The 14159-nt window shown below is 51.3% G+C and overlaps 1 protein-coding gene across 7 annotated transcripts in view; it reads right to left on the reverse strand.

Annotated features, from left to right (window-relative positions):
- The window catches only part of CHD4 (chromodomain helicase DNA binding protein 4), a 30688-nt gene extending 18695 nt beyond the window's left edge, over window positions 1-11993 (reverse strand). For 3 of the 7 annotated variants that reach the window (XM_047065891.1, XM_047065889.1, XM_047065888.1), the window contains exons 1-18: window positions 11888-11993; window positions 10839-11016; window positions 7080-7201; window positions 6645-6860; window positions 6312-6430; window positions 5945-6186; window positions 5568-5695; window positions 5189-5324; window positions 4858-5036; window positions 4429-4668; window positions 3704-3907; window positions 3376-3581; window positions 2870-3001; window positions 2693-2789; window positions 1633-1824; window positions 737-937; window positions 435-572; window positions 37-158 (exon numbers count right to left, since the gene is read on the reverse strand). In XM_047065891.1, the coding sequence (XP_046921847.1) occupies window positions 37-158; window positions 435-572; window positions 737-937; window positions 1633-1824; window positions 2693-2789; window positions 2870-3001; window positions 3376-3581; window positions 3704-3907; window positions 4429-4668; window positions 4858-5036; window positions 5189-5324; window positions 5568-5695; window positions 5945-6186; window positions 6312-6430; window positions 6645-6860; window positions 7080-7201; window positions 10839-10938 (2774 nt within the window). In that variant the 5' untranslated portion in view covers window positions 10939-11016; window positions 11888-11993. The remainder of the gene's footprint in view (window positions 1-36; window positions 159-434; window positions 573-736; window positions 938-1632; window positions 1825-2692; window positions 2790-2869; window positions 3002-3375; window positions 3582-3703; window positions 3908-4428; window positions 4669-4857; window positions 5037-5188; window positions 5325-5567; window positions 5696-5944; window positions 6187-6311; window positions 6431-6644; window positions 6861-7079; window positions 7202-10838; window positions 11017-11887) is intronic. The other 4 variants (XM_047065892.1, XM_047065894.1, XM_047065893.1 and 1 more) reach the window with 4 other exon arrangements.
- Between the last annotated feature and the right edge of the window lie 2166 nt (window positions 11994-14159).

Consider the following 14159-nt stretch of genomic DNA (forward strand, 5'->3'; position numbering starts at 1 on the left):
GAATTATCAGCTGATTACAGATAAACACACACTTACTGGAACCTCTCTGGGGTGAGAAAGTTGAGGAGATGAAACAACTCTTCTAGATTGTTTTGTAATGGAGTCCCGGTCAGCAACAGTTTGTGTTGAAGTGAGTAACCATTTAAGACCCGGAAGAACTGGAGAAGCAGATGGAGAAGATAAAATTCAGTGAAAAGAGGGCTCCAGTATACCTTTGCAAACTAAGCTATTTTGCTGCCCAATGGTTAAGCTGCCATCTCCCCTCCATTTCCATCTCCCTTTTAAGGTCTGACCACCAAGGAGTATCACAAGTAAGGAAGGAGTGCAGAAGCCATTTGACCAGTTCCTCTCTTCCTAACACTCCCCTTAATGAGTAGGTGGCACTAAAAAACTAAAACTGGAGGCCATAACCTCCCTCCCCCCTTCCTTCTCACCTTTGACTGATTGTTCTTGAGCCGATGCGCTTCATCCACAATGAGGCATGCCCAATCAATGGAACCCAAGATAGCCATGTCAATGGTGATCAACTCATAAGACGTCAGCAGCACATGGAATTTCACAGATGCCTCTTTCTGCACAAGAGGTGACCCTGTCACTAATGTTCAACTCCTCCAGTGCAGGCAAACCCAAGGGACTTTCCCTCCCCCCAACTGTTATCCTTCGGCCTCACCCCACTCTAAGCAGACTAAGCCCACATCAACAACTCTCTAAGGTGGTCTCCCTCCCAGTGAGATACCTTCATGCGAGAGGCTTTCTTGCCACCACGAATGGCGTTGTCTTCAAAAGAGAACTCATTCTCTCGGATGATGGCACGGCTGTCTTTGTCACCCACATACGTCACCACATACATATCTGGAGCCCACATTTCAAACTCCCGCTCCCAGTTGATGATGGTAGAAAGAGGGGCACTCACTAGGAAGGGGCCTTTGGAATGACCCTTGGAGAAAGAAGAGAAGTGGCAGAATAAGGACTGAGGGCCCCAACACAATGCTGGCCCAGCGCCCACCTCTACACTAGGACCAGCTGAGGGCTGGCACGTGTGCTGCTGCTCCTATCCTCACCTTTTCAACGCCCTGCCTACTCCTTCCCACAAAGTCACACTCGCCTTTATAGGGAGTTTAAAACCCAATTTCTTCCTAGAAGTCTTTCCATGCTAATTCCACCCACAACTCTGCTCATCTCAACAGGTATTCTCCCCTCAAGGACTGAGGCTCTATGCATCCACCACTGATTCTACCCAAGGTTCCATCCACTCAGTCTGTCTCTATGTACACATGTCTGTCTTAGAGGCACTTGGGTGGCTCAGTTGGCTAAGCATCTGACTCTTGGTTTCAGCTCAGGTCATGATCTCCGTTTTGTGAATTCAAGCCCGACATCAGGCTCTGAGCTACAGTGTGGAACCTACTTGAGATTCTCTCTCTCTCCCTCTCTGTCCCTCCCCAACTTGTGCTGTCTCTGTCTCTTAAATAAACAAACTTAAAAAAAAAAGCGTCTATCTTCATGTCATTCCACAGTGTTCTTCAAGGTCTGGGACCAATTATCTTCTTCCTTTTTTCTTTCTCCTCATTGTGTGAAAAGACCACGAACACGAAATACCCATACACAAAAACCTCACAGCCCCAACTTTCGTACCTCCTTGTAGAGAGAATAGAGGAAGACTGCTGTTTGGACAGTCTTCCCAAGGCCCATCTCATCAGCCAAGATGGTGTCGGTGCCCTGAGCCCAGGAGAAGCGCAACCAGTTCAAGCCCTCCATCTGATAGGGGTGCAGGGTTCCACCTGTAGCATCCAGGTACTCTGGCTGTCGCTCATACTTCACTGTTGGCTGAAGAATGAAAGGAAGAAGTGAAGAGCTGGCCAGGAACTCCCTTCCTTCCGTAAGACAGAAGCTGCCTCCTCTTCACACATCCTCACTAGATCCTCAAGAGCCACAAAGAATTGTGGGGAGGGGCACCTGGGTGGTTCAGTGGGTTGAGCATCCAGCTTCAGCTTGGGTCATGATCACAGTTTGCGAGTTCGAGCCCCACATCAGGCTCTCTGCTATCAGCACAGAGCCCACTTTGGATCCTCGGTCTCCCCCCCTCTGCCCTTCCCTGCCCCCTTCTCTCAAAATAAATAAACACTAAAAAAAAAAAAAAAAAGAAAGAAAAGAAAAGAAATGTAGGGGGAAAATATCCTTAATAGCTATTGTAATTTTGTGTTTTATTTAGTATCCTCCAGGAAGCAAGGCAACTAACCTATCAGGCGATCAGAGATCTTGGTCTTACAATCTCACGAAAGACACATCATAGCCTCCCTAGCAATACAATAATTCTACTACACAAGAGCCACCAGGTAAATAATCACATGTTCCCCCTGGAGTCATCTTTTTCACCTTAACAGTCCTCATATTATATTACACAAATAAAACCCACAGGAACTGAACCCTGAATTAAGGGTCAGAAGACCCAGGTTCCGATAAGTTTCTTAACACTTTCTCAATCGTAGAAAGCATATGTCCTATGTTTTTATTTTTCTGATGATGCAAAGAGAAAATGCTCCTAGTATTTCCCTTGTTCACAGAGATGTGGAGAAGTGGGGAAGCATTCTAGCTCTGAAGTTCCTACCAGCAGAGTGCCATCGATAGACTGGAGCACACAAGATTTATCGTCCAACCCAACAAATTGTGCCCTCCCTCTTCTGCCTCAACTCACATCAACTGTTGGAGTTTCAGGAGGCCTCTCCAACTTCCTCAGCTTCACCTTCTTGAGCTTCTTGCCTGGTCGTCCTTCCTCACCCCTCATTAACTCCCTAAAGAAGACAGACAACACAAGGCTGCCTAAGGTCCTTCTCAGTAAGAACCAACTCCACACCTCACCAAAGTCACCCACCTGTGGTTCCAATAGCTCTGCTTGAACAGGTCGTAGTCCTGTATCTCCACATCCTCACTCTCCCAGGATGCCTGATCATAGGGTAAGTCCCGCCACTTGATCAAGTAATGGACATGGCCCTTCTTATCCACACTGCAAGGTCAAGGAGAAAAAAAGTCCTCAGAACCAGAAGGCCATGCTCCTCTTCTCCTAAGTAAGCCTCGCTTTCAAATACTGCCAGTAATGTATGTTCCAAACAGACTTCTAGGAAGGCCAAATGCCACATATATGGAGTCTCTACCATACCAGTCTCTGGACCTAAAATTACATCTACTCTAGTCTTCTATGGTTCAAATACCAGGATTCAGTCAGTTAATAGTAATGTATGCAGCATACATCTCTTCCAAGTTTAAGTTACTGGTGACATCTGTTTCCTCAATTCCTTTGGCAGCAGTCTCCCAGTGGACATGCTGCCTATTTCCAGCATGCCCAAGACAGCCACCAGTCTGGCCCAGCTCCTCTGGTACCTGTGGTTAAGAATTCGGTGGATCATCATCCACTCAGGTTTTATCCCATAGCGATAGAAACGTTCCTCCATCTCTGCAAATTTAGGGTCTTTGTTCTTGCGCTTTCGGCTCTTCTCTTCATCACCACCAAAGTCCCCAGACGGTGGTTCATCCATATCGTTCTTCCGCTGGTAGTTTCGAAACATCACTTGACAGTGCAGCTCCAACTGCAAACAGAAAGGGGTTGATTCAGTCACTGAGGAGTGGCATTCACTCCTTCCATCCACAAGGCTGTTTTTCATGACCCTCTCCATTGTGGCCCCCAGATCTCTAGCCTTCCCAGGTTTACCTGCAGTTCAGACACCCAGGAGCAGTGCCAATAAGACATGCCTTGCCATTTCACAAAGAACTGCCGCTCTGGCCGCCCCTCCAGGGGCTTAGGGGAGGGAGTATTGGGATCAGCATCTGGAGGCCGAGGCACTGGTGTGGGAGATGGTGGCTGACCCCACTTCCAGATTAGAATCTTCTGAACTTTGCCCTTAAGAGCTGGACACTGAGAGAAAAAGATGATTCAACACCAAATCATTACCAAGGGGAGGAAATGATACAGCCCACAGCCTCAACATTATCAAAGAATTATTAAAATAACACTTCTCATTTTAAAAAGAACCATTCTAGTAAAGAATAATAGAACTCCCTCTCTCCACTTCTGGAGCCTAGAACTCCTCTCTATGAAGTAACTGAAAAGCAATTAAGTGACCCTATTAAACCATTCTAAACCACCAAGACCTAATGGATGCTCTAGGATGGAAGAACACTGCTCTACTCTCCTTAAGAGAGCTGGCAGAGCATCAACTCCTCTGTTCAAAGTTAGTCTTACATTTTCCCAGACAAAAGTATCCCCAGACTGCATGAGAAAGGAAAATACCTATCTCAGGGCTAAAAGATACAGTTCTCCAATGACCGACCTCTCCTGCACCTCAGCCTCCTGATGCCTACATATAGAAGAGATAAACCCTTCTGCTAGATTACACTATCCACACATCCCACCCTGGCTTGGGTCAGTTAACTCACCGTACAACGGGGACAGAGCCATTCACCATTAGGGATCTCTGGAAGTGGGGGGTTCAGACAGTGGATGTGGTAGGATGAAGGACAAGTGTCACAGCAGAGCAGCTCCCCACCGTCTTTACAGACACGACAGAATTCCATATGGTGGTCATCCTCCTCTTCAGGGTCTCCTCCAACCTCTTCCAGGATCTCCTCACCCTCCGAATTGTCCTCTTTAGCCTCCCACTGGATGCCTTCCTTCTCCTGCAGTAAAAGTCCAGAGTCAGATTATTACCACCCCCCACCCACCCACCCAAGTCTGAACCACACTCATCATTTTTTTGAATGTTTCCCAAAGTCCACACCAGCAACACCACCCAAGCCCAAAAGATCTTTGATCACCCCACCCTTCCTCTTGAGGGTTCCAAAAAGCCACAATGGCCAGGTACTCACGCAGTGTGGGCAGCTCCACTTGCCCTCAGGAGCCTTCTCCATATCCGGATCCAGGCAGACCATGTGGTAAGCTCGGGGACAGGTATCACACAGGATGATCTCACCGCCTTGCTGGCACACCTCGCAATAGTCCTGGTGGTCTGTCTCATAACCATCCACAGCAGTCACCTCCTCCTCGCCTGGGCAAGGAAGAGGGAAAGCCCAGTTATTAGAAAAAAACTACCTCCCCCCACCCCCTCTAAAATAAACCAACTCCTATCTCCTTAGGGAGATTCTTCCCCAGTCATCCCCACCCCATCCCATCACACACAGATACAAAAAAGAAACACACCTTTCTTCTTCTTTTTAGTGGTTCGGAGTTTCTTGCGGCTGCGGCTACTACGGCTGGTAGAACCATCAGAAACAGAATAGCTATTGATACTGGCGTCATCGAAGTCAGATTCCACATCTAAGTCATCATCCTCACTCTGACAGAATAAAAAAGGAGGTTAGAGGTTGAAGCCAAGGGAAGGGGAGTGCTAGAGAAGGGATTCCTCTTTTACTAGGGATGCTAGAATCCCAGCAAGGGCTATCATATAAGGAGCCTAGTCACCTTGTTCTAGGGCCAACTCTCCCCATGCTTACATGCCTACTGTGAAGGCTAGATCCCGACATAGGTAACATCCTATCAGATACGGCACCCTCACCAACGGGATAGGCTGGGCTCTCACCGAGGATCTCTTACGCTTAGAACCAAAACCTCCCAGCTTGATTTTCAGGGGAGCTACTTTCTTGGGTTTAGGCTTCTTGGCATCAGGTACACGAGGGCTGCCCTTGGGCTTCCTCCGAGCATTGGGACCTAAAACCAGAAGAGTGCAAGTAAGATCATACAATCCAAATGCACAGCAAAGGGCAGAAAGAGGGGAAGACAGTAAAGTGTTCTCTACCTGAGCTGGTTTCCCCGTGTCCAGCTTCCCAAATGTCCCTCCTAAATCCAAGATTCATTCCTCCCTCCCACTTCTATCTTTAGGCTGACAGAAGAACATCTCCATGTTTTCTCTGTCCTCATATCCCAAGCCCACATCAGTCCCATTGGGTCCCATTTCACCTTTGCCCTCCTTGGTCTTGGCCTTGCGGATAGGCACCTCCACAGGGGGAGGAGGTGGTGCAACTTCAGTGGCCGTCACCATGCTCTCCACGACAGCCACTGCTGCTGCTGCTGCTGCCGCCACTGATGCCCCAGAACTGCCTTTGAAGGGGTTGTTGGTGCTAAACTCACGCCACTTTGCACCCAAAACCATCATCATCTTGGAGACAGCAATCTTGGGGTTTTTGGCAGCAATGAGGGGTCTGGTGGAGAGATGGACAAGAACAGCAAAGAAGGAAAAGTTTAAGAATAAAAGAGAGAGAGAAAGAGAAGTGAAAAGAGATTACAGAAGCACTCTCCTCCCCTAGCTCCAAAACCCTCTTGTTACCGGACAAACTGGCTAAAGGCCTTGTAGTTGGTGAGGGTGCGATAATCCTCCTCTGAGAACACATGGTCAATGTCTTCCATGCCCCAGTCTTCCAGGAGCTGAGCGGACGATTTAGGTTCCTGCAGAGAGAGCAAGGTCAAACACCTGACATCTAGTGCCCACCCCTGCTCAGGGAATGAGTTGAAACAAAAGATTGCAAGACCAGGGGAGGAGAGTGGAGAGAAAATCATTATAAACAGGAAGAGAAAACATTCTAAGGGGCAGTGGAGTATCTGGGAGACAAAAGACAGAAGTTGACAGCAAGCACAGGGAAGAGGACAGAGATCCAGGCACCTTTGAATCATCATCATCGTCATCCTCCTCCTCCTCTTCCTTCCTCTTGGATTTGCTCTTCTTTTCTTTCTTAGGTCCAAGCTTCTTCTTCTTCTTCTTGCCAGGGGTATAGTCGCTGCCCTCACTGTCTGAGCGCAGAGCCACCTCTTCCTCCTCCTCCACAAACTCCGGCCCCTCCCCAGAGCTGTCCCCCAGCTGCCGGCATAAGAGCATACGCTGGAGCAGGGAAGGGGGAGAGGGAGAGGGAGACAGACACACACATGCTACACACATGCTGACCTCAGGACAGCCCTGAGGCTCATCCCCAGGACCTGGCCCACCACTCCAGAAGAAACAAATGCCACGCCACCGCCCCCCCCCACCCCGCGCCTCAACCTTTCACAGAGCTCCTCTGTTCTTCCTCTTATTCCCCAAAACATCCAGTCACCCACTCACCTCCTTTTTTTGGCGCTTGCTCTTAGGGATTTTAGGGTCCCGAGGCTTCTTAGGCTTTTTCTTCTTCTTGAGCTTTGGAGTCTCTGCTTCTGACAAATCCTCTTCTGGGTCCTCTTCATTTTCTACACATAGTTGGCAGAGAAAGGTAGGTAGAGAATAGATCAATAGCAAAAGGTTAGAGCCTAATCCAGAGGCTTTAGACTTTATTCCCCCACCTCTTGTCCCAGATTCCACTGAAGAGAACTGCTATACTCTCCACAGAAGGAAGCTGATACTTAGGACAAAAACAGACAAAGAGAGAGCTGTATATACCCGAAATAGGCCTGCCAGGCCAGAGCAGGCCCACCTCAGGCAGCTGTCCAGACCCCTGCCTCCTTTCCCTCATACCTAATAGGAGTCCTCTGTATGTTCACCAGTGTAGCTGAATCAAGCTGCTGAGAGTTAACCAAATAAAAGAAATAGGTCTAGCTCTCCTGTAACTGGCCACCAAGTATTCTATAAACCAGGGAGTGAGAATGAAAGGTCCTACCCAGAAGGCCGAAACAACAGAATACACCTTCACGACATTCCCAGAATGGTATCAGTTCAGGGGTCCCATAAACCACACCCTTCACTCCCCACTTTGGGTCATCACTGCTCAAAACCACCAACCCCACCCCACCCCCCACCAAGCCCCAGGTTCAGTTGCCAGCCCAATATCACACCCACTCTCAAACATAATTTCCTTCCCCCATCTCCAGCTCCACTGTTCCTCCCAGCTTCTCCTGGGTCAGTAGCCTCTTCTCCCCAGGGGCCCAAATCAGCCCAGCTGTCACCATCCCCTCCACACACACACACACACACACACACACACACACACCGCCCCCCCCCCATCCTCCTCCCATCTGGCTCCACCTCCTCCCCTGGCTGGGAGCACACACAAAGCCTGGGGTAATACTGAGAGCTCCTGGGCAGGGATAGGTGGGAAGGGGCACAGAGGGGGAGGAGAAGGCCAGGAGGCAGCTTCCTTTGTAACTAACACACATTCACACCAGCTCCCTCCTCCCTCCTCTCTCTCCTTCTTCCTAAGCCACCCCCGCCCTGGGAGGGGGGGGAGTGGAGAAGGGAGTGGAGAGAAGGAGGGAGTGCCTCACCCACTGAAGAGAGGGAAAATGGCTCCTGACCGCAGAAGCCAGCCCAGGGCACCCAGCTGCCAACATAGGACAGACAGGAAGTAGCAGGGGAGGGGGGTGGGGTTGATAGAGGTAGCCGGGGAAAGACTACCCTCACAAAGACTTCCCAAATTACTACCTGGCCCCAAGTCCACATGCCACTTCTCCTAACACCTATTCTGGGATGACACAGTTCTCAAGAGGCCACTCTAACGTCCTACGCAAAGAAACCCAAGACAGACATGAAGGTAATACTACAAGAGGGACGAGATTACTCCCTCAATCATAATAATTGTTTCAATCATCAGTACTAAGATTTAACAAAGGCTCAGTAGAGCTGCGGTCAGAACATAAAACCTCAAATTTCTGATATCCAAAAGATTTACGTTGAGGAATGGGAACCCACCAGAAGTCTCTGAAACTCAGTTTCCTCCTCACCACCTACCTTCCCCAAGAGTCCAAGCAATAGATCCTAAACCACCTCTCACGGATTAGAAGGAGCCACCTATCCAACATATGGGAGTGATGTCTACACCAAAAAAAAAAGGAGCAGCACCTGGACAGTGCTGGACAATAATATGCTTCCTTCAATCCTACACATGCTCTTCGCTCTTGACCCCCAGAACTAGCCCTAATATGCTTCTGACTCCGCCCTTCTTGAGCAAGGCAGATACTGGGGAACATGAGACATTAAGCTTGACAAAGCACCATCAGCCTCCCCCCACTCAGCCCAGGATCAGGCCAGGCACAAGAAAGCCCCTCCCATTCCCTTGGGAAAGGAACACCAGCCTGGATCTTACCAGAAAGAACCATTTTCTTAAGGCTGCTCCCCAGCAATCCCCATGTCGTCCCCCTCACTAATCAGTTACATCTTTCGGTTCCTCGTCCTCCTCCCCTCCATAAAAGCTGGAGCTGGGCACAAGGACAAACCCAAGCAAGTAAAGGGGACACCCATCCACATAAGACCCCCAAACTTCTCAGGCAGATAATGTGCTGACATGACAAGCGGCAAAGTGGCTGAGACATAAAAGAAGATTTGGGAAAGGGGCAGGAATGGGGTGTGGCAAGTGGAAAAACTGGGTCATGCTACAGCTTGGGGCAGAGTTCACCCTGGGAGCCTGCACAGCTCCCAATCAACATGGGGGGGCAGCCCCAGACCAAGGGCCCAATGGGAAGCCAAGATGTGGAACCAATATTGGCTAGATAGCACTTGTCTACTTCTCTCGCCCCTCAGAGAAAGGATCAGATCAGGTTACTAATATCACCACCCCACCCCCACCTCGGGCAACAGCACAGAAATTTGCCACCTTGCCCTACACAAAGATGATGAGATTCAAGCCTAAGTTTCTCATCCCAACAGCTGAAGACTCAGTAACACGACTGCCCCTCTCCAAAGAGACCCCAGTTTCAAATGAAGACTTTCCACTTAGAAAATGCCCAATGTAGAAACATCTTTCCCAGGCCACCTCAACTTGCTGCTGGAGCTAAGAAGAAGGCAGAAGTGAAAAATGTTTGATGGGAAACAAAAACAGAACCAGCAAGCTCTGGAACTTAAAAAAAATAAGTAAATATAAACAGAGAGAATAAAGAAATGGCATGTCAAAAAAAAAAAACAAAAAAACAAACACCTGGGAAAAAAAAGGTCAAGGAAACAAATAGGTGACTTAGCTAAGGGCTCTGAAAAAGGAAAGACAGGCGAGAGAGAGACATCCACTTAGATGCATGACATCAATCACCATTTGAGAACAGACAAGGGCTACTCCAATCAGGCAGGATGGTTATAACCATACGAGTTTGGCCAGTCCAAGGAGCCACCCCCAAACACAGACAGAACAACCCCCAACACACCTACACAAACACTTCAGGCCACCAGCCCAAACCCCAGGCTACCTGCACAGAGGTAGAAGCCTCTAAGAAAAAAAAAGTCTGGATTATTTCCACTTGCCAGAGAAAGGGGGTGCTCCCTAGTACAACCTTCAGGCTGTGACATCCTACCCCTAGCCCCCATCATTTCCCCACTCGAAACATTCCAGCAATCTGCAGGCTAAAAGCGCTCTACAACCCAGCTGAGGAGCGCAATTCAAACTTCACACAGTTGAGACAGCACAGAAAACCGGTAACTGATCAGAAGCTAAAAATAATCAGATAGAGAGTAACCAGCACTCCCTCTCTCCTTTCCACAGCAGCAACCACAAGATCCTGCTAACACAGATGCCCGGCTGGTCTCCAGCAAGCAATCCTCAACACCCACCCCCACCCACCCTACCCCCCGCCCCCCGCGGTCCCAGCCACCTGCATTTCTCCAAGGACCCACACAAGGTAAGGTCTGCCAGCCCAGAGAGCTCCCTCAACGGGGACCTGCATAGCATTCCTGAAGACCAGACAGTGCAGCAAGCTTGCATCTTGGTCCCCGAGCCCAGGAGGCACATGGCTTCCACCCCCTCCCACAAGAGCTCCGCAGAAGGGAACCACTCCCTTCGGATGCCCTCCACCTCAGACTCTGCACAGAGAGAGAGAGAGAGAGAGAAACTCAACCCTGCCTCACCAGAGTCGCTAGGGAGGGCCCAAATGCCTCCTTCCTGCCCTGGGCCCTTGGGGAAGATGTTACCTGGGTGGGGTGGGGGCAGGCTGTTGTTCAAAAGTGCATCCATATCCTCCTCCTCGCTGCCCGCAGAGCAGGGGGACGGGGAGCCCAGGCCCGACGCCATCCCCTTCCGCTCCCGGCCAGGGAATTGGCCCAGCTGCTCCTGCCTGCGGCCTGGGGCCCTCTACACTGGCCCGAGTCACTGTGCGGGGGAGGGGGGGAAGAAAGAGAGAACAGTCAGTGACGCGCACTGTCCCCCTCCCCCACACCCACCCGCTCTTTCCGCCCACCACCACCAGCGGCCCCCCCACCCCAGCCACCCTAGCAGGGCACCCGAACCACTCAGGCTGAACTTAGTTCCACACTCCTCGAGGGCAGCCCGGAAGCCGGCTCCCCAACTGGAGCCCCCCCAGATGAGCGGGAGCGACGCCCCCGAGGGCAGGCTGGTGCAGGCTTGGGGAGGGAAGAAACCGGGCTGGACCGAGCAGGGTGTGACGGGGGGAGGGGGTGTCCGAGTGGCCGCGGCGCGGGGGGGGCCGGGGGAGGCGGCAGGCAGCGAGGCGCTCGGGGACACAAGGTCACTTGGGGGTGGGGGGGCGCCTCCCTGCGCCTGGGGAGGGGCCAGTCCCCAGACAGGGCAGCTCTCCAAAGGCTGTCCTCTGGGACAAACTCAGGTTCTCCAGAGGAGCCGCGGGGCCGAGGGGGCGTGGAGGCTCAGGGCTCCAGGGGGCTGGAGGTAGGGACGTGGGGGCCGAGGGAGCGCCCACCAGGCAGGGGGCCGGGCCACGTGTCCCGGGGGGCAAGTGAGCAAAGGGCGAGGGGGCGGGCGCCGGGCATTGTGGGAGACCAAGCCCGAGGTGGGAGTCGAGGGGAGCAAGACTCCGGCCGGCTTAGGGCGGGGGGGGGGGGGGGGCAGGGCGCCCTGCAGGCCAAGGAAAGGAAGGGTCAGCTCCTCCAAGCAGGGGGCGGTCCGCGAGTCCCGGACGTCTGAGGAAGGGGTGGGTGGAAGGATGAGCCTGGGGGCTGGTCGGGCTGAGAGGGGCGTCTCTTTGGGAACCCCGCGCTCTCCTCACCCCGGAGCCGCCGCAGGTCGCGCTGGGTCCGGCCCGGTGTCACTCCCGCTCCGGCTCCTCCTCGCCGCGGCCGAAGGGGGGAAAATGGCTCCGGCTCCGGCGTCGCCTCTTAAAGGGCCCGAAACACCGGCCGGGAAATCCCACCGCACAGGCCCCGCCCCCCCACGGACAGCCCATAATAACCTCAACCAACTCTAACCCCCCCTCCACTACCGCCACCCTCCTCCTTAGGTCTCCCGGGCAACCCCCGCCCCCTCGTCGCTCAGGCAACCACTGGCCACGCCCCCTTCGAGCGCGCGCGCGCGTGTCACCCGGGCAACCACCCACCTCCTGGCCATCCCATAATACACACGGACACCCCCCCCCCCCCACACACACACACACACGCACACCACCCCCCCCACACACGCACTCCATACACCTATATGCCAAGGCTGTTGACATCTCATAATATTGCAGACCTTTTGCAACTAACCCTTTCCCCACCTCAGACATCCCATAATAGCCACCCTTTGCCAACTTCTTCACTCTTGGCCCTAATGCTGACATCCCATAATAATTCGTCACCTCTCCTTTTCATGGCCATCCCATAATAAGCACCCCTCCCAGCACTTCAGCCTCACATCCCATAATATTCATCCCCATCCCCCACAGACATCCCATAATAACCACTCTTCATCCACCCCCAGTTTGATATCCCATAATAGTCAGAAACGCACCCCCCCACCACATTACAACAACGGACACTTCGGCCTCCTCCCACACACATCCCGTAATAATCAGTTTCCTACTTTCTATACTGGCATCCCATAATAACCAACCCCCTAGCCTGCAGGGGCTGAGGGCAGCTCAGGCTAGGGTCTAGATCCTCACACCAGCACCCTCAGCCTTCACACATTTCATTCTAACTCCACAGCTCATGATAACCACTTCTCCCTGTCAAAGACATATCCCATAATGATCAGCACCCTACAGAGATGGTCATCTAATCTCCTTTCCTCTAACACTGGAAAGATATCCCGTAATTTTACTCCCCTACCCCACACCCTGATATCCCATAATAATGTCAAGGAGCCTGTGGTCCACCAGACATACTATAATACTCCTAGCACAACCCAGCCTCACATCCCATAATGCTTCATCTCCAGCCACCACCCCTATACCTTTCCAGCCAGGCATCCCATAATATTCATAGTCATACCTCCCCCACCTCCACTGGCTGTCAGTCTATTCTAACAACCAGAGCCACAAGGGTGAAGCAGGCTACCCACACTGCCCTGTGCCCGCCCCAACTTGTACACACCTTCATCCCTTTCTGGGCCAAAGCAGTATCCTGGCATAAAGCCTCTTGCTGTCTAGGACAAACCCTACCTTTCCTCATCTCACCATTTCCAGACACTCAGGAACTGAGAGTCAACCCAGGGTCCCACGCAATCCAACCAAAATCCAGTTATTCTCCAGATACTTACCTCCAGCTCTTAGTTTTGAATAAGACCAATCAAATACCATGCTGGCCAAATGAGCCATTTAGATAAAGTTTAATTTACCCACAGCATCCCATAATAATTATAAACTCCTATTTTAGAAAGGAGTCTTTAGACTATTTCTTAACATTCCAGCAGTCCTCCTCCCACCTCACCCTGCCTCCCCCAGGTCAGGTGGTCCATTCATCAACACACGTGGGTCCCTCCTATGGATGGACATTCCACCATAATGTGAAATGAGGATCCTTCTATATAGATACCAAGAGTCTAGACCTGCTTTCCCTCTACTCACTCACTGCTACTACTCATGTTCATCCAACAGACGTCGACAACTGTGTACCTAGTAAGGCACCAAGCTGGACACCATGGGGAATGCAAGGACCCCAGATGCCTCCCTCCAAGAAGTATAAATAATCCATCAAACTATGAGAGAAGATAGAATATCCGGTGTCCAGGAAGAACTACTGAGTGCCATTTCCCATTTCCTGTTACAGAGAATAAAACAAATCCCAACTGATCTCAGGAAAGATCAGATTCCAGGGTGGCTCAGTCAGTTTAGCATCCAGCTCTTCATTTCGGCTCAGGTAGTGATTTCATGGTTCGTGAGTTCAAGCCCTGAGTCAGGCTCTGGGCTGGCAGTGCAGAGCCTACTTGGGATTCTCTCTGTGTGCCTCTCTCCTGCTCTATCTCTCAAAATAAATAAATAAACTAAAAGAGAGAGAGAGAGAGAGAAGAGATCAGATCCCAGTAGAGGTTCTTAATAGTCCTTCTAGAGGGTGGAAGGTATT

This window comes from Lynx rufus, unplaced genomic scaffold, assembly GCF_022079265.1.
Source record: "Lynx rufus isolate CCGP_SWC_20201006 ecotype Redwood Valley unplaced genomic scaffold, mLynRuf1.p SCAF_7, whole genome shotgun sequence".
Classification (NCBI taxonomy): domain Eukaryota; kingdom Metazoa; phylum Chordata; class Mammalia; order Carnivora; family Felidae; genus Lynx; species Lynx rufus.